At 31.1% G+C, this 21,172-nt stretch overlaps 1 protein-coding gene across 8 annotated transcripts in view; it reads right to left on the reverse strand.

Annotated features, from left to right (window-relative positions):
* The window catches only part of LOC131675061 (paired box protein Pax-5), a 399,649-nt gene that overhangs the window by 204,879 nt on the left and 173,598 nt on the right, over nt 1-21,172 (reverse strand). For all 8 annotated transcript variants that reach the window (XM_058953888.1, XM_058953887.1, XM_058953894.1 and 5 more), the window contains one exon: nt 6,496-6,693. In XM_058953888.1, the coding sequence (XP_058809871.1) occupies nt 6,496-6,693 (198 nt within the window). The remainder of the gene's footprint in view (nt 1-6,495; nt 6,694-21,172) is intronic.

Consider the following 21,172-nt stretch of genomic DNA (forward strand, 5'->3'; position numbering starts at 1 on the left):
TTTTGATGACATTACAGGAATAATTATTAAAAGGCTACCCACGGTAGCAATAAGAAATTAAAAAATTGTTTTTAATGCATGTCTTCGTCTATCCTATATTCTTACTCAGTGGAAAGTAGCAAAGATTATATTAAGCCCTAAATCCGGTAAAGAAACTGAACTTATGATATTACATAAACCATCTTTTATCAGTACTTTCCTAAATGTATGAAAAATATAATTCTAGCCAGAATTAATTCAATAATAATAAATAAAAAACTTATCACAGATCATCAATTCAGTTTCAGATGCAATTACCCTACGATAGAACAAGTAAACAGAATAGTAGCTGCTGCAAGGAAATCTATGGAGAAAAAGCAATATTGCACTGGCATATTCCTTGACATTGCACAAACATTTGATAAGTATGACATAAAGAACTTTTGCATAAACTAAAACGATGTTTACCCAAGAGACACCATGAATTACTTTAATCATACTTAAAACGTTTCAATTCAAAATAAGTGAAAAATATCTAAACAACATCTAATAAAAGTAGGAGTTCCACAGAGTAACGTACTATGACTAACACTATACTTGCTATTCACTGCTGATCTAAAAGTTTAAAAGCATTATGACAGCAACATACGTAGATGATATAGCCGTTATGACATCATACTTGGATGCAATAATAGCATAGGAAATACTACAAAATTATAAAAATAGTTATCTACGAAATTGGCTAAACTCTTAGAAAATCAATGTAAATGAAAATAATCAACACGCATAACGTTTACACCTAGAAAAGACACTTGTCTATCTATTAAACTCAATGACAAACATGTACCACAAAGTAATCATATCAAGTACTTGAGAATACACTTAGACATCTTTCCAAAAAGTAAGCTGTAATACAATTCCTTGAATATTTAGAGAGCTTTAATAATAACAATGAACAAAATAATTTATTAGTCGATCATTAATATCCTTAGGTATAAATTTATTATTTCCTAATTTGATTGATTCATTCACATAATATATTATTAGTAATAATGATAATGTTTATGTTAAAAACTTTACAAATCAATTTGGAATATACATGATAGATTTATGAAAATAGTATACGGATATTCTGATTCTTTGGATATTTTAAAGAAAAAAATACTCATATGAACAAGAATAAGCAGTAGCTTATAGGAAAAAATTTAGTAACAGATTATTTACCCACATAGGACTTCAACGACCGAAAAGTTTAACAAAAATGACGACAAAATGTGAGAAAGGGTTTCATTTGTTATTACAAATGGTATGAAAGTTATTTACTTGAATGAAAATCATCCGAGCACGGATACTCATTTTTCAATCAAGTTTTCATTTTTTTCACATTAAATTTTTTAAAATCATTTATATAAATTTAACGTACATCAATATAATCTTACCGTTATACAAGTACCGTTACAGTATTGTATACAATTCTATAATGCTTCTAATAGTTTCTGTATTGTCATGTTAACTGTATGGTTTAAAACGCAATGAAGACAAGGCAATATTAAAGAAATTCATGTTCTTCACTACAAGTGCGTGTATAAAATTAAATAAAACAACAAATTATACGTAAAATACTTAAATAGTAATGGACGTAAATGTAAGATCATTCTCAATAGTGAAGGAATAAAACGTTTCTTTTTCAGATGAGCAGTTAGATAATTAGACATTATTAAAAGTCCAAGCAGTTTTTTATCAAAACAAATAAAAAACATTACAAATTTACTAATAAAAGTAGTAATCCATTCCAGAAAATATGATTTACATATCCTTGAAGTACGTGTAATTTACGAATCACACATCGTCCTAGAACGGTTGACAACATTGTGGTCATGCTTGGCTAGTTTTCATGTCTTATGGTAGAACAAAAAGTTTGAAAATCATTGTAAAGCAGTGCTATTTTTATTGTCTTCTATGAAATTTTTTTCTGATATTATCAACATGCACATTTTGAAAGAACCTTGCCCATCGTCAGCCATTATTTTTACAACAGAATACCCGATGATGTGATGTTCACTTAGTATAACGTCTATTATTTCTTCTGTGTCTGTCTATAGAAGAATTCTTTCTTTTTTTGCGTTACCTTTTTCAACATCAAAAATTAACACTACGAGATTTATATAAAGTATTTAAAAATAATACTTTTTCAATTATATGCTCACGCTAATTTTTTTGTCAGCTTTTTTGTCATATACAAGTATGAAATTTGTAACATTTTTCATTTATCTCGATGACAAACCGCTTGTACTTTTAAGATTGTCTAATTATCTAACTGTTCTTCCGAAAAAGAAACATTTTATTTCTTCACTATTGAGGATGATCTTTTTTTACGTCCATTGTTATTTAAGTACTTTAAGTACAAAGTTTGTTGTTTTGTTTAATTTTATACACGCACTTGTAGTGAAGAACATGAATTTTTTTAAAAATGTCCTGTCTTCGTTGTGTTTTAAACTGTACAGTTAACATTATAATACAACAATTACAAGTATTGTATACAAACTGTATTGTAAACGGAAATATTATATTGATATACGTTAAATTTGTATAATTGAATAAAAAAAAATTTCATTTCGTGAAAAAAATGGAAACTTTGTTGGTAAACGAGTATCTTTGTTCTGATTTTCATTTGAAAAAATTTTCATAACTTTTGTAATAACAAATGAAATCCCCTTCTCATTTTTTGCCATCATTTTTGTTAAACTTTATAGAACTTTTCGATCGTTGAGGCCCTATGTGTGCCAGAACAAAGTATTGCAAATTTATATGATGTTCTGCAGTACATTATAAGCTCAAAAAATGTATTCGATTCTCTAGTGTACTTAAAACAAATATTGAAAATCAAAATAAAACTCACAGATAGTTGTAAGAAGGAGCAAAAGTTATACAACAAAAAAATGAAATTATTAATTGACCGAAACAATCAAACATTATAATAAAATAGATAAGAATAAATAGTAGAAGTATAGTATACATACATACATATACACATACACACATATATAATATATATATATATGCGTATATAATAAATATATAATATAAATGTAAACAAAAAGATAATTTATTATTACTTCCGCTTCAAAAATAATTGATTAATTTCAAATAACATGAAAATAAAATTGTATTAAAGGTGATTTTATATTATTATGTGAGCTATTGCTAAGTTAAATTGTTTACATACATTAGTGATTAAAAGCGTCAGAGTGTCTTATAAAAAAAAAATTGAATTAAATAATTGTTACTCGTTTAGAACCCATATTACTGAATGATTATTAGTATTACTGAGTATTCAAATTTTAAATAATTTCGAAAGTAGCTAAGTGTATTTCTTTGTTAGTGTAACATAACTCGTTCAGTTTTTCAACTTTTGCTAATATCTATTTTATACAGTTACACTTATTATTTATACATCTATTCTTTATCAAGTTAGTGAAAATGACAATAAATATATATCTCAAACCTAATAGCAGTTGTACTCAAATCAAGGATTTTTCTGTTTATAATATTGCTAACTATTCGAAAAGGTACTTTGATTCATTAGTTCTCTAGAGCTCCTTTATTATACTATAACTGAAAAATTGCAATGTTGAGAATGCTTACTTGAACTTTTTACCATAATCCGCTAATTTATTAGAAATTGTACGCTTAATAATGCTTGTCGTAAAAATAGTAAGATATCGAATAACTATTGTTTAATTATAATTATGAGAATAGATTTACTTTATACAGCAACAGCGACTATATAAAGCGAAATAGCAACATAAAACAGTGTGATTAACTGGCCCCACGAGATCTCGACTTGTAAGGCATATTGCGCGCGTAATGTGGTTTCAGCCTGCGAGTATCTTTAGCGCCTCTAGCGTCTCTGGCGGGCAATTGAAATCAAAATCATCCAAAAGGTTTAAGGAAATAATTGAGAGGCTTGAGATAGTGTGCGGCACTTGACGTGCAGCAATCTTATATTCGATCGTACGCGTGCGAGAGCTCCATTGATCGTAAGCAAGTTCCTAGGGGAATAGACCTGATTAATTCAAGTGTTTTTACAAGAGAGAGAGAGAGAGAGAGAGAGAGAGAGAGACAGTTTCCCCGGAGGCGTAGACAGCGCATACAAGGGTACCGCACATATGTCGCAGCAGATTTAATCAGCCGCTACTTAAGGCTTCATCTGGGTTGTTTATCACTATGTGACGATCGGGAAGCGCGATGCGCAACGCGCCAGCAGATAATGGGATTGCACTTAATGGGCGTCGAATTTCCTGCTTGTGCTAAACCCACTAATTTGATCAGCTCATGGGGACCAGGCACACGGCACTAATTACAATTCACGCAAATAAGTTTGCGGCAGGCACAACTAGTATAATTGGCTGAAAAAAATATAGATGACAACAGGATCTTATCACAAATTGTTTACTTTTGAATTGATCGTATGTCATTTTTATGAGTTGAGCAATTCCTTTAAAATAAATTTAAAAAGTACAAAATTTTGAATAGGGTCAAAAGTGTGTAACTTTTAAACTGTTGAAATATCTTTAAGAAATGGTTATATCAATTATGTAATTGCAATCAAAGTTTTAAACTTTTTAATTTTGGAAATAATGACTTTCTTGATAAGTGATATAACTATAAAAAGATAAAATTAAGAGAATAGTTCAAGAAATACAGTAAATTATTAATATATATACTAATTTCATCATGCTAATTCCGCAGTTCTGCACACTCATCTCTTATTTGTACTCAGTTTGATACTTCAACTAATTAAAACTGTTATAGGCGAAATTACAAATTCTAAAACACATTACATACATGAAACAATTCTACGATTCGAAATGCTCAACGATCATCAGTATGAATTGGAAAATAAATATTCCATGATGATCCTTTAATTTCATAAAAATTTTAATAATGAAACTACTTTTAAAATGTTTAGCTAAAGATAATAGGCACCGCATCGAGATGGTTTCGCCTTTTTGTTTTTCTACTGCTGTCAGTTACGCCTGACAATTTAATTTTTCTTATTTTTAACATATTTTTTAAATTTTGTATAAGATATATTCATATAAATAAATATATTATTTTAATAAACATATACTAAATCAAGCTCGATTAAATATGCGAAATACTTTTTGCAAAATTAAATTTTCAATTTCAATAATCAACATAACTGCAACTTTTCAATAATTCAACCGCAACAATTTTGAAGTTTCGTTTAGATTTATAAATTTAAGTTCAATTGTTTTTTAAATAAATTACTGTGCTGAATGAAGCGAAATCACTTTTCAATATCATATAAGACATAATCGATCGAGTTATATATTATCGACTCTATATTGTTGATGGTGAATATTTGAAGCTAAAATGTGTAATAAAGATAAAGAATAATATTTTGAAGAAATGTATATATTTCAAATAATATGTAATTGTAAAATATAATAATTATTGCATTATGTTATTATGTGGTCAGATAGTTGAGCGAATGTAGGCGCTATTTTATTTTCAATGCCTTAAACTTGTTTTTACTTACATAGTTGGTAATATATGGATGTAATGCATTTATGAAAAATAAATTCTGCATCAATTTCAAAGCATATCAGCCGATATGTTAATATTATTGGATCAGGCGACACCACATATATACTATATTCAATACACGAAAATATACATTCATGTTGTCGCATAATAGTAACCAAGATTATTACTTTTCAGCGAATTCGATTACAATTACGATCACTTCCCTCCGAAGGCAATCACTTATACAGGATAATGATATTGAACCTTGTAAACATAGTTATATAAAGTAGGTTATTTTTTCAACAACAAAATGACAATAATATCAGGATTATTTATAAGAAATTTTTTAATTTATTGACAGAAGAAGTTATAGATACACATTTAAAAAAAGGCGCGTTATGTGTGATAATATTTAGTTCAAATTTATAAACTTTGAATAAATATATAAATATTCATTGTGATGCTTTAGAAGTCTTCATTGGTTTACATTACAGAATTAGGTGTTCCGACCATGAATGAACCATTGAATTTGTACTTTGTAATCATACGTTTATTACAATCATTTCAAGTTAAGTCATGCTGATAGATACTAATTCTAAATAATCCTGTGAACAACACTAGATGGTCAGCACTGCAATAGCTGCAGTTCAAAGACCGACACACGCACACACACAGACGCACACACACACACACACACACACACACACACACACACGAATACATATAAATTATATAAAATAGAAGAAAATTTAAAAAAATGAGCTAGAGTTAAAGTTGACTAATTAGAAGCCGAAATTTTGCCGTGCATACATATATGATTGTTTGTGATTGACACTGTTATAGCTTAATGAATAGAGCAATGTTTGGTACACATTGATTTATGTATGAAGTGCTGTACATGAATAAAAGTGCATGAAATGTTACGGTTGCACCTAAAATACTCATGTAAAAGGATTGTCTTACCGATTAATCGAGGAGACGGAGGGTACATTGTCTTGTGAGCAAATGCCTTCAGCTAGTAATCTGTCACGGATCTCCCAAGCAAACATTGTGGGATTATCCCTTTTGTAGTTGGCGATCGCATCGACTACAGGGGGCGTCGCTACTTTCGGCTTCGAGCCACCTATCACTCCAGCTTTAAAACTACCAGTCTCGTAATACCTGTAAAACATAAAAGGAATGATCAGTATGCGCGTGAGCTGGATATAGAGACAAGCATAAGATTTGCTTGCATGCAGAGTTATTTAAAGGAGCTGAAACGGTTACGACCCCCCAAGAGCGGAACTCGTTGCGGAGCGATCCGCTATCGCTCACTATGCACAAGAAGCCCTTTGTTCTAATTATAGCTCAATAATATTTTCGCCGGAGCTTCAATTGGATTATAAGCCTAAGGAACGAGGTTACTCTTTTTCTCTACCTCTCTCTCGCTCTCACACACATACACATATATTGCTATTGCTTCGTTCTGAGCAGTGATTATAATTATGTATGATTTGTGCATTTGCTTTATGTTCTATGATTTTCAAGTTTAAACTATATTCGTGAATGTGATGACTTCATCTGTGTCCTTTCACGATATAAGATATTAAGTACGTCCGTAAGATCACTCGATTGTCGAGTACGACAATATCTCCGACTTCTATCGGTTTTATTACGGATACTTCTGACATGAAAATCTTTGGGTTCCTTGCACACAGATACCGGGCACTTGGCATCTCGTCTGTCGTTTTCAACGTGCATCGGAACCCAGTCGTAAAGTCTTGCATGGGTTTCCACGTGAGATCCCATGCGACATTTCATGAGAAAACCCATATGAAATCCCAAATAGAATTAAAAAATTAATAGTGCTTGTGAAATTTCACATGAAATTTTGTACGGAATTTCAAAAAACATCTAAACATAAAAGTTCTACAAGAATTCGTTATTATAATACAATTGATACTCTAAAATAGACTTTTTGAAGAGCATTCCATTATTTCATCAAGAAATCTAAAGTAATATTTAAAAAAAAATAAATAGCTCTATTTTTTAAATATGCACTTACATACACGCAAACACACACATACTCACACTAACTAGGAGGTTCGGCACTCCTGCACGCTTTATGTACCAATCTTCGACGAATAAATACTTTTAGTACTGAGCATTTTTTGATCATTTAGTTTATTAATTTCTACTTACAAAATCATTAGTATTAATTCAAATTAGAAAACAGGAAAAGTAAAATAGAGTAAAATATAATTTGAACTTTAATTGATATAGAAGATCTGGTAAATATGAAAAAGTGTAATTTCATCAAAATAACTTGAAAAAAAATATTAAAAAAGTTAAATAGCATTAAAACGTATAAAAGATTCAAATAAAAATAAAAAACAGTGGCTTATTTACTCCCTCGTTGCTTCAATTGCTGACACCTAAAATAAACAACAATTTCTATTATTTTTATTGATTTAATTTTTAGATTGAAATGTAATAAATGAAAGCATGCAAGAAATTTTGCTATATAATAGAAAAGTCCTTAATGTAATACGTTTCCAACCCATTGTAACATTATTTATAGAAAAATAAACAAAAATTAATGATGTCACGTTTTGTGCAAATTTTCAAGAGTTTATTTTGAAAATAAAAATATAAAATAACAATATTATAAATACATCAGCAATAAAAAGAGAAAAAAAGACACATCTAACAAGAAAACCGTCCAACTCGTAATCACCGATTTTTATAATTAATCTTTTGATATTTTATAGTTCATACAAAAATAAGTAACATTTGTTTTTAAATTATTGTTAATTTTTTCCACTCCTGATGTTTGATAATTATATTAGTAATCTTGATCTTAGGAGTCGTCCCTATATAGGGACGACTCCTCAAGATTACTAATATAATTAACATTTGTTTTTATTTATCAGCGTCAAAACACTTTTAGGGAGTGATCTCAGCCCTTAAAGTACATCCCTAAAAAAATATTTTGCAATATATCCGAGGTTCTAATTGATATTTTACGATGAAACAAATTTTATTTGACTGCTAACGTAAATATGGAACTAATTCATGCAGTTTCGACCATAAGGGATACAAGGGACCTTATTTTTTTTAATGAAAATTCAACTCTTATTATGATTATTATCAAAAAAAAAAAAACTAAAAAAAATTGGAAAAAATATTATCGTGGATAGAATGATAAAACAAATTTGACCTGTTTGAGATTATTTTTTAAACCTCCCTCAAATGGATTAATTCCTGCCAAAATCAACTTTATGATGTATTTCAAGTTATATGTAATAATTTATTATAAATTAAATTACGTAACACTCCTAGTATAAATATACAACTTACGTATGCAGTTCTATCAATAAAGGGGTTGCAATTTCTATTTCTTTCAATGAAATTTCTATCTTTTTATGTCTATTATCATGAAATAATTTACTATGTATCACATTGCACATGACTCAGAATCAAAATATAGAACTTACCCATATAGTATCGAGCAACCCAACCCAACCCCTATTTTTAAAAATTAAAAATTCTACCTTTTTCGTACATATTTTTATTAAAAAGAATTCTAAATTATCCAAAAGAATTAATGAAGATAATTAAAATTTTTCCATTACATGATGAAACTCTATCGCAATATTGCATATCAATGATAATATTGTCCGGATTCTGTTTTTATCTTACGATAACCGGCTCTGACGGCATCCAGTTGTTTTCAATTGTGCTGACAATGAGTAAGCCATTTTTTTTATTAGTAGCTAAAGAAACGTTCTTATTGTTAAATATATTTCATCAACTTACTACTGAGCAGACAACATATTTTATTCAGCGTAGATATTAATAAAAAACTTATTCATTACTAATATTTCTTACCTTTTACGTAAGTATTTTTTTGAGATTAATTTGTTTATTATTATTATTTATTATTTGTTTACAAGTACATCCATGAATGTATTTATTGTATTTATTGATAAAAACTGAAAATACATTGATGTGACGATTTATTTTTTAAAAACAATTTATTAATACTAAATGATTGTTTTATTCCATGCTTCCCGATTTTTATTTAATTAAAACAAATAATTACAACCAATTGTATTGATTAAGTAATTGATTAAAGCAGTAACAAATTCGAAATATTTCATTTTATCAGCTATTTTCAAGAACAGTAATTTATGGAATTAAGCTATTAGTTATTTACCATGTACAATTAAATTATATTTTTCATTATGCACTTTATACTTCTAATGAAAATAATGTTTCTACAAAATAAAATATTAGTTATTCATATAAAATAATCCATTTTTGATTTGGAAATTTATAGTTATCATCACTAATTTTTATTCATATTAATATTATTTCGTAGTTTCATTTGTTTGATTCCATATGAAGATAATTATTTATCGCTGTTAACCCACTAACACCTGAACTACATATTTTTATAAAAAGTTTGGCTGTAAATTTTTTTTATAAAATACCTTTACTATTGTTTTCAAAATCGCTCTTTTGAATCTGTGTTTGAAATTTCTAAAGAAGTACTAATATTAGGAAATATTTTGAGGCTATTTTACAATCATAAATTTTTTGATAAAATTTATTGCCTGGACGTATTTTCTTCATAAAAATGTATATATATATATATATAGTTAAAATATACATATTTTATTAAATTTTTTTTATTTCAGATTTTAAAATGAAAATTAACCCTTTTAACCTCTTGAATTTATTATTAGTTTATTTCCAAACTCTATACATACCTAAAAGCGAGACAAATTATAAAAAAATGAATACGCGGAAAGAATTAAAAGCATTTTACTAGATTCAATAAATGATTTCAATGAGATTGATATGATAGTTGAAGATACATTGGATTTTCAAAAAGAATATAAAGATTATAATGGAAAAAGTAGTAAAGGATGAAGTTCAACACCACATTCCTAACCTTTTCCAAGCACCTACAGATCACTGTCCTTCCTTATAGTCGTTACCAGATATATCGTTTATTGTACAAGCATATTTCTGTTTTATAAACTATTATTTTATAATATTGTACTGTATGAATTATTACGTTGGAAGCTGCGATAAATATTTCAGAAGTTTTAATTAACTAACCATAATATAATACGATAGTATACTATAAGTATTTATAAGTATTTTTACGAATGTATTGTATCATCGAATAAATAAATAAAAATGATGTTTTGACTCGAGGGTATCATGCCTTAAGTGGCATCGATCTCTAAATTAATTAAGGTTAACTTGGTTTATCTGTATATATAAAAAATTAAAATCGAATGTAAAAAGAGAAGGGAAATGAATTAAAACGAAATTTGATAGGAAAAAGCCAAAATAACGCAAAAAACCTAGTTTATTGTTGAACACACAAAAAATAACGACACGCCACTAACGGACGCATGACACAAAGTACGTTTCAAGATGAAAACTGCTCTGCCACTGTCGATGGAAGGCTCTGCTCTGTGCTTTCTGGAAAAGGGTGCGCGATGCGTTTTTTCGCGTCTTTTGCTAGAACGAAGAGAAAATACGAATGGTTTTCTATGCGATGCTGCAGTTAGCAGCTGTAAGCAGAAACTGACTAGCTTGGCGGGAATACATGAGAAAGCAGAATCAACATGCGTCAATGCTGCTAATCGTTCTCATACAAAGTGGCCAAACTCAGTCGATAAACTGGAGTCTCGACTGCGACAATGGAACAAATGATGTTGATCAATATACGATGCAAGATCTACAAATAAATCTCTATATATCTTTAATTCCTGTTAGTTTCTGTTTTTTCTAGTTGTTCAGGCCGGAGAATTAAAAAAAAATTTCTCATTTCCTGGTGTTTCACAAAATGACGAAGATAATAAAAACATTTCGTCCAATGACATCGTTCGAATTGCAGGCTTTTTTGACATAGGATGGCCAACAAAAGGATCCGGAAGAAGTTACGATAGCTTATCGGGTACGGCGGGAATTATAGAGTATTTTGTCAAGAAAGTTATTTCGCAATTAATTTTGAATCTTAAATATCAGTTGTGTGATCGTGGTTACCCCAAAAGTGATATGTGCCCCCTAAATAATAGCATCAAAGTAGCTTTACTAAATAATATGGATGAATATATCATAGTATTCTTCGATTTAAAAACTGGTAGTCTTTCTAGTAAATATGATATCCTTCAGATAGCAGCAAAACATCAACATTACGAATTCACCACATACATCAAATCTAGGCAAGCAATCTAGTATCAATCTAGTCGAGTGCACGAATTAACATTTACCAACGGTCATTTGTTAACTCATGGAAGAGTAGTGCAAACTGTTAACTTACAAGAATCACTTATTGGCTTGTATTAATTTTTATATGGCTTCAAAAAATTGCGTGTTATGACAGCCCACAACTGCTCGTTCGATTAATTATCCGAGATTGATAAAATATACTTGAACAGGCACTTTCGGTCACTTGTTTATGAATTTTCGGACACTTTACCAATAGTTAGAAATATTACAAAAATAAAAACAGCAAGTTACAACAAACTAGAGAATATTGCTGTTAAATTAGAAATAAAAGGTTTGAATGCTCATAATGCTCTATAAGTGATGTTGTGATATTAGATCAAGTTATGGCAAAATATAAAGTTATTGATAAGAAAATAATCACAGCAGCTGCAACATGGCAAGATGCAAAAAAAAGGCGTTATCTAAGAAATTCAATGCGAATATAAAACTGTATGATGAGTTGAAAAGCAGCACACCCATCCAGATGAGACAAAAATGATTGCCTGTGATATCACGACGGTAGCTATGATTATCAACTCATACAAAGAGCAGAATTTTGATGGATTATCTCGCTTATTAGGTGCTGATGAAAAAGGGAAAATTCTTGTAACTAAAAATAAGAAAGTTAAAGATAAAATCTATGATTATTTGAAAATCAAATATTAGTATAGTTGAGTGTAGTTCGTAAATATTGCGCTAAACACTAAAAAATAATATGCATCGGTAACCACAGATACAAAAAACAGATGTTTACTAACTTTATCATTTTTTTAATTACTATTAGAGTCCACCTTTGTATGTTATTAAAGTTGAAAAGTATTCTCAGAAATATTGTCTATTAGCTAATTTAATTTTATTATAATTTATTCGTCAGTCGAAAAGATAGCAACGATAACGTACGGACAACTCCGTAATTTTGCATAAGGTCACGTCTTTAATTTTCTTGTAGCAACATAAAATAGAAATCGGAATATCTCCTATAAAAAGCCACCTCGGCCTACAAAAATTAATGTACGTGAATAATTTATTAAATTCCGACGCTCTGCAAAGTTTGAAATTTTTCTGTTCATTAGTACTTAACTTCCTTGAATACATAATAGGATTTGAAGTTGTTGCAATACAAATCTTACGTTATCAACTTTATTAATAAGTTCGATGAAAGCATTCAAATGAATCTTAAAATAGAATTCATAAACTATACTTTGTCTATATTTTTTTACATGGATTACTATCATTTTTCATTTTTTATTAAATTTCCAAAAAATAAAATTACGAAAAATCAGATTTTTCTACTGAATTTTAACGCTTCTATAGACGAGAAAGAGTGTTACATATGTGACAGATAATAGCTCAAGCCTTTTGTCATATTTATAGAAATATAAGACTCTTGTAAGAAAATAACGGCAAGCAAGAAAATCTTCTCGGAAATTAGGCTTGTGAAGCTGACACCCAAAAAATTTTTTTTTAAAATATTTTTTAGTTTTCATGAGCAAAGCTACGTTTTCTCCCTATTTTCGGATTAAGTCTCCGCTTAAAATTTTATTTCCGGATTTTCCGTTTTTAAGAGAATTGCGAAAAAAAATCGGGCGTTCGGACAGCGCGCAATCTGCATTTAACATTTTTCTTCTGTTTAAAAAGAAATAATATCGATAACGGATGATAACTCTTTATTCCCGGATTACGAAACAATTCTCCTTTTGTCGATTTTCTATCCAAAACCAGAGCACAGCTCATAGGGATATCTGGTGATTAACAAATGTTTGACCTGTTTTATCGACTAACTGCCGCATATTACTTTAATATGAAACCCATGAAAGGACATCGATTATAAAAATCTTTAATATAATCTTTACATTTTCCTCAATTTTGGATAGAAAATCGACAAAAGGAAAATTGTCTCGTAATCCGGGAATAAGGAGCTATCATCCGTTATCGATAGTATTTCTTTTTAAACAAGAGAAAAATGTTAAATGCAGACTGCGCGCTGTCCGAACGACCGATTTTTTTTCGCAATTCTCTTAAAAACGGAAAATCCGGAAATAAAATTTCAAGCGGAGACATAATCCGAAAATAGGGAGAAAACGTAGCTTTGCTCATGAAAACTAAAAAATATTTTTAAAAAAACTTTTTGGGCGTCAACTTCACAAGTCTTCGGAAATTATATCTAGTGATAATATTTTGAACTTAAGCTGATTCGCCGTAGATGTCGCTTGGTTCATTGCGCATCCCTTTCCCAATCCGACACTCTCTTTTAACCATTTAGTATTCTTGATATGACCTGCGATTTTTTATTTTCACGTAAATTTGAGTATGTTTTTACTCATTTTGATTAATTAATTACTCATTATAAGTAGCGTTATCGCTTTATTTAAGTAACTTTTCGATACGAATTGTAGCGATTAAATGAACATTTTTTTTACGACAATATTTATTAAATTACTTGTCTCATTGAATCTGAGTAATACTTTTTATTGTGTAAGGATGTACCCCTTTAATTTTTCGTTATAAATATTCTAGGTAGTATTATGCATTCGAAATAATTTAGTTTTCTTTTTCGTCTTTATCAATAATGTTGTCATTAGGGAACCAACAGATGTTAAACTGTCAAAATTGAAAATCTTTTTTGTTGATACCTCAAAATACTAGAAATAAACTTCAATTTTTTCAGCTAAAAATTTAAAAATCTGTAGTATACATTTCACATATTAATTGTGTATACGAAGGGTGTTTAAAAAAAGTAAGGTGAGTTTATGATTTTCTCAAAAAATATTTATTTATTGGTCAATATTTATGCTGTCCCCTTCAAAGTAATCCCCGTTAGATATAATATACTTGTTCCAATCATCAGAGCACTTTTGATAATCATTTTTAGGTATAGCCTTGAGTTCTTTCAACGATGCAGTTTTTATCTCCGCAATCGTTGAAAATCGATGTCCTTTCATGGGTTTCTTAAGTCTTAGGAAAAGAAAAAAGTCACTGGGAGCCAAATCCGGTGAATATGGAGGCTGAGGCATAACTGTGGTGTTAGTTTTGGCCAAAAAATCTTTCACAAGCAACGATGAATGAGCAGGTGCATTATCGTGATGCAAAATCCACGAATTATTTTTCCAAAGTTCCAGGCGTTTTTTGCGTATTACCTCTCGTAATCGACGCATAATTTCAAGTTAATACTCCTTATTGACCGTACGTCCTTGTGGTAAGAACTCTTGATATACTACATCACGATAATCAAAGAAGACAGTGAGCAAAACTTTGACATTTGATCGAACTTAGCGTTTTTTCGGTCTTGGGTCTTCTACAGTCTTCCATTGGGACGATTGGGCTTTAGTTTCGACGTCATAACCATAAACCCACGATTCATCACTAGCTAAGAAAATCAGGATGTTCATTGATTTCATTCAACATCACCTGTGCGATGGTCATGCGACGGTTCTTTTATCAAAATTAAGCAATTTTGGAACTAATTTCGCTAACACACGTCTCATGCCCAAAACATCCGAAAGAATATCATGGCATGAGTCAACCGATATGACAACTTCTTCTGTAACTTCTTTATGGTGATTCAACGATTTTTTAACACAATTTCTTTCACTGCTTTAACGTTATCATCTGTTGTTGATGTGCTGGGACATCCAGGGCGAGGTTCGTCTTTAATATTTTCTCGGCCTTCTTGGAACAGCTTATACCACTTATACACATTTTTCTTACTCAGAGTAAACTCACCATATGCAATTGCCAACATTTGAAGAGCACTGGATTCCATTTTTCACACAAAATTTAATGTAAATTCTTTGCTTCATTCTTTTTGATAGAAGAAAATCGCCGAGCACACCAAACACTTCTAACGTCTGATGCTTCTGCCAGAAAAACAACACGTGCTATATAGTTAAAACTATGAATATATGATCGTGGCGAGTGTACCAACAAAACAACAACAAAAATTGGAAACTTGAATGTACGTAGCTCGCGAAAATTGAAGTCACCTTATTTTTTGAACATCCCTCGTATATCATCTTATTTATGAAGAATATTTTACGCCTTGCTCGATTCTGAAAATCAGAGTGAATTGAAAACATTCAAGGATTGACTTTTTTCGCTAGGATCCATACTACAGAATAGACAAAGCTTTTTTTCAATAAATTAATTTTTTCATGTTTGAAAAATAATTTTTCAAAAAATTATTCAAATTTGTTTTCATCAAGATTCGAAAAGCTAACTTTAAAACAGGAAAAAATGAAATTATTGTAAAAGTGCTCTGTTCATCTCATAGTATAGATGAACGAAAAAATATTTTATGTGCATTCTGACGGTTACAAGAGCACACACAGCAAAAAATATTTTCAATAAATAAGATAATACGAGGGTGGTCCGATAAGTACTTAGCCTACAAAAGAAAAACGAAAATTTTGGAAAAGTGGCGTTTTATTTTTCAACATAGTCTCCTTTTAGTTCGATACACTTGGCCCAGCGATGCTCCAACTTCTTTAACCCGTCTGAAAAATACGTTTCCTCGAGATCTGAAAAGTAGGCTTCCGTGGCAGCGATTACTTCCTCATTCGACTCAAATTTCTGCCCGGCGAGTGACTTTTTCAAGTTTGGAAACAAAAAGAAGTCGCGCGGAGCTAAATCTGGAGAATACGGTGGATGGGGCAGCAGTTCGTAGCCTAATTCGACCAATTTAACTATGGCAACGGCGGATGTGTGAGCCGGTGCGTTGTCATGGTGGAAGTGCACTTTTTTCTTCGCCAAATGGGGCCGTTTTTTCTGCAATTCGACGTTGAATCGGCCCAATAATTCGGCATAGTACAGCCCTGTGACCGTTTTGCCCCTCTCCAGGTAGTCGATGTAGATCACACCTTGTGAATCCCAGAAAACAGTGGCCATCACCTTTCCGGCCGATGGGTTGGGTTGGGGCAGTCTTCGCCTTCTTCGGAGCACTTTCGCCGGGTAAAGTCCACTGTTTCGACTGTTCCTTGGTCTCTGGTCTATACCAGTGGATCCATGTTTCGTCGACTGTCACGAAACGACGCAGAAACTCCTTCGGATTGCGCTTAAACATTGCTCTGAAGTTGTCTCACGGTTTGTGCTTGTTGTCCGGAGTGAGCAAACGCGGTACCCATCGCGCCGACAGCTTTCTCATGCCCAAAATTTCATGCAGGACATGACCCACGCGGTCTTTTGAGATGCCTACGATCTTAGCTATCTCGCGCACCTTCAATCGTCGATCTGCCAATACGAGATCGTGAATTTTTGTCATGTTATCCTCCGTGGTAGCCGTTTTCGGAGCACCTGGACGTGGCTCTTCAAAAATCGACGTGCGACCACGTTGAAACTCGTTAAACCAATTTTTGACCGTCGCCGTCGAAGGAGAAGAGTCACCGTACACAGCATCCAAGCACTTTTTGATTTCGCTGCGCGATTTCCCTTCCAAAAACAAGAATCGAATCACAGCCGATACTGCTCTTTTTCCATTTTTCAAAAATCAACGAATACACTTGCTTTCACACGCTCTCAAAAATAAACTACAACTCCGATCCGGCTGAAATCTTGACAGTAACCATCAAGAAGGTTGTACTACGTGATAAAATATTTCTTTTGCGAGAGTGGCGCCATCGGGCGGTGAGGCTAAGTATTTATCGGACCACCCTCGTATATATACAATGACTTCGTAGGGCATGGACTTGAGATTTTGATACTTTTAGTTAAAAATATTTAAACTTATTTTGAGTACTTTAAGTCAAACAAAATTTTACAGCGATATTTTTATTAAAACGTTTCATTAGACACAAAGAAAATTTTTAATTTTCATTATTTACTATTAATTAGTTCCATTACAAACATCACGTTTTCCGATTTTTTATAAATTTCTTATATATTAATAGTTTTTCAAAATTTAATGAAAAATTGTGGAGTTAATTTCATTTTAAATTCGAATTCTGCGAATACAATTACGTCGGAAATAAAAATTTGATTTATTTTTTTCCTAAAACTTTAATTGTTACATATTTACACTTGTAGATACATTTATATGAAATATAAATTCTATGCAAGTGTATCAATTTTAGCAGTTTCATGACATAGTAATTAGTTTTTTATGTAGTGCTAGTTTTTTTGTAGATGGTACAAGTATTTTTTTAGATTCTATTGACACCATAGATTGATAAAATTCAAAAATAAAAAATATGCATGCAATTTTGAATATTTGATAAAACAGTGGTAAATAATAACATCTATTAAGTAGACCTGCATACGTAGGTATGCAGTGTATATTTTAGTGGGTAGTCTATGACTCTATCTGCAGGGCGATAAACGTATGTACATTCTTGAAATAAATCTAGTCGCTTGTCTTGACTACTGGCTTGCATAAACGGTGCGTGACTGCGTAAAACGCATTCGTGTTAACGGCACGCGAGCTGCCTGTGTGAAATGGTAAGGTAGGAAGGCAGGAAGCCGGGCGAATAGGCATTTGAAAAGTGCAACGGCGCACACGCGAATCGTCCGCTTTGTTATACTCCTAAGGTCACGCGTCTGTGACTTAACGTCTACATCCGCCCGCGAACTGCACCGTAGTTTTATATTGCCCGCGTGTTCACTTTACTATGTATATCACCAAAATTCCCTTTCCATCTTCATTATATGCCCTGTTACGCAATCATACCACTATTTGTTCTTTTCAATTCTATAGAGCGCTCTTTTGATTTTTCACGCTATGAAATGCTTATGCATATGATATTTTTCAGTTTCAATTTTCGTCTTCAAATACAATATTGTAAAATATCTTCACATAGAAACGAAGAATTAAAGGTCGAAGATTTTTTACTTCTCATGTTAATGTATAATATTTCTATAAAATACTAGAGACTGATCAAACTAACTAGTAACGTTGCATTCTCCATATAAGCTTATAAAAACTTATTTGTATTTTTAATAGAAAAATCGCTTCGAGAGATCATATGAAAATGATATTCAGCACATGTTATTGGAGAGAGAGAGAGAGAGAGAGAGAGAGAGAGAGAGAGAGAGAAAGAGAGAGAGAATATTTTTAAATTGTTATCTATATTTTTTTCATTGCTTATTATTTGATTTTAGTTACACATGTTTCCTGTTGTTGCTTGCATTATTTAGCGATAGGTTTGATGATGATAAAGAAATAATCGATGCACTACTTAATGTTCTGTCTATTGCTTGTTAACAGAGAAGTCACTGGATTGCATTCTACTTTGCCGATGTATTTTTTATATGTAGATTTCATTATATAATTAGTCATTTATATATTTTCTGTTTTTTAACACTACAATCTGTTCACTGTCTATTGCACTATGATTGACATTGAACTCAATATTAAACTTTTGTTAGGGCATTTTAGTATGTCATATTTGTAATAATCAACTGTGTGATTGTCAGCACGTTTATAGCGCATTGCTTGGTTGCGACATTTTTTGCCGTTGTGGTTGAAACGTGAGCATAAATACGAATTCATACTATGAATTCGTATTTATGCAGTCAAAGACTACGATTTTGATAACCAATAATAATCTACTTTTATTTTTTTTTATATGCTTGTATAATGTTGGTGTTACTTCAATTGATGCATTCATTGTTTTAGCTCTGGTGTTTGATGAAATATATGTTATTTTGCACTTAATAAATTAATTAAGTTAATTAAGTAACAAGTAAATACATTAACTAAATTTGTTTTGTCAAAACTTACCATCATGCAGAGCATAACATTTTATATCAAATATGATATATTTTACCATCTTGCTGTTGTAAATATCACTTACAATAACCATAAACATATGAACATTGAATATAATAACAACAGCTATAAATACCATGAAAATTTTGAGAAACGACGCCACTGCGATTCGGCGCACACAGCTCAGTCTCATTTCATAGTTCGCAACTTGTTTGTTTATATTGCCGGTATATCTTCTTTATGCCATAATTTTTTACAAATGTTACGTCAATCGAGAAAAGTACAACTGATAATACATTACTATCTGTGATTAATTTGCTCACTGCGCAAGTCGTTTTATTGACTATTGCACAGTTTTCTCATCCACGTAATCGTAATGATATCAAAGGTTGTTGATAGTCATCTCCAAAGAATTCTTAATCAGAACGTTAATCTGGTATTATGAAAAATTTATCGAAAAGACCCACAAATGTATTTTGCGCCTTGTGATTAAAAAAAAAACGTAAACGTAGTCAGTAAATGTGGCAGCTAATTATCCAACTAAAAATAGTTGTCTTGTAATAACTAATCAAAAATCAAAAAACAATTTGCTCGTTGATATTGATTTCGTTTTATCCTGTTTTCCTCGTCATTTGGTAACAGTTTCCTGGTCGTTTGGAAAAATTCTCGAAAACTATATTTGATCTCTCCAGCTAATAACAGTACAACTAAAACATACGGTCTTATATCTTTCGAATTTTAGAATCTAAAATTGAATTTTAGACTAAAATATACTTTTCTTAGAGTTTTATTTTAATGTACCTATTGGATCGAACTTTCTCACTTATTATAATTTATTACCAGACTACGGTAATAAATTATTATTAGATGGAAATACTGGACTTCACGTTAAAGGAAATCTCCAGAGAATTTCTCAATGCAATTTTAGTTTAATTAATAATTCTTCTTCATATGCTTCCCTACTTGCTGAATTTCCTGATTTGATTATTCCACCTATTTTATCGAGAGTCGTCAAATACAAAACTGTAAATCAAATTCAAACTACACCAGAACTTCCAATCTCTTGTCTTTCTTGTCGATTCGTTCCCGATAAATTAAAAGTTGCAGAACAAGAATTTTCAAAAATGATTCCAGCTGGCATTGCTCGTCCATCTGTAAGGACACAGTCATCTTCGTTTCACTTAGATCGCAAGAATGAAACTAGTTAGCGACTTTACGGAGATTATCGAACATTGAGTATTCGAACAATCCCTGATATACAGGGTGTCCCATTTTAAATGACGGACCTGAATGTCTCGAAAAGTTCACGTTGTACGAAAAATTTGTTCATACAAAAGTTGTTTAGGACAGTGGGGATCATCTACTTGTCAGATCAGTGTTCACCTTGAGAATTATTTTCTAGGTTATTTGAAGGTCAACTTTGTTTTTATAAATGGAAACCCCTATTTTTTATACCGAATTCGGATAGAGTGGGAAATTTTACGTTCAAATCATGTAATATGTGTGGGTTCCAAATGACTCCCACCCCACCCCCAAAGTCATTTCGAAGTCAATCTTACTTTTTAAATGGGACACCTCATTTTTCTACTAGTAAATACTACTTGACAGCCTTGTTTAGTTATTACACTAATTGAAATGAAATTCGAAGTTAGTATCAGCACATGGTAA

The sequence above is a fragment of the Phymastichus coffea genome, unplaced genomic scaffold (genome assembly GCF_024137745.1).
Source record: "Phymastichus coffea isolate CEN01 unplaced genomic scaffold, Cenicafe_Pcof_1.1 PCOF00016, whole genome shotgun sequence".
Taxonomy (NCBI): domain Eukaryota; kingdom Metazoa; phylum Arthropoda; class Insecta; order Hymenoptera; family Eulophidae; genus Phymastichus; species Phymastichus coffea.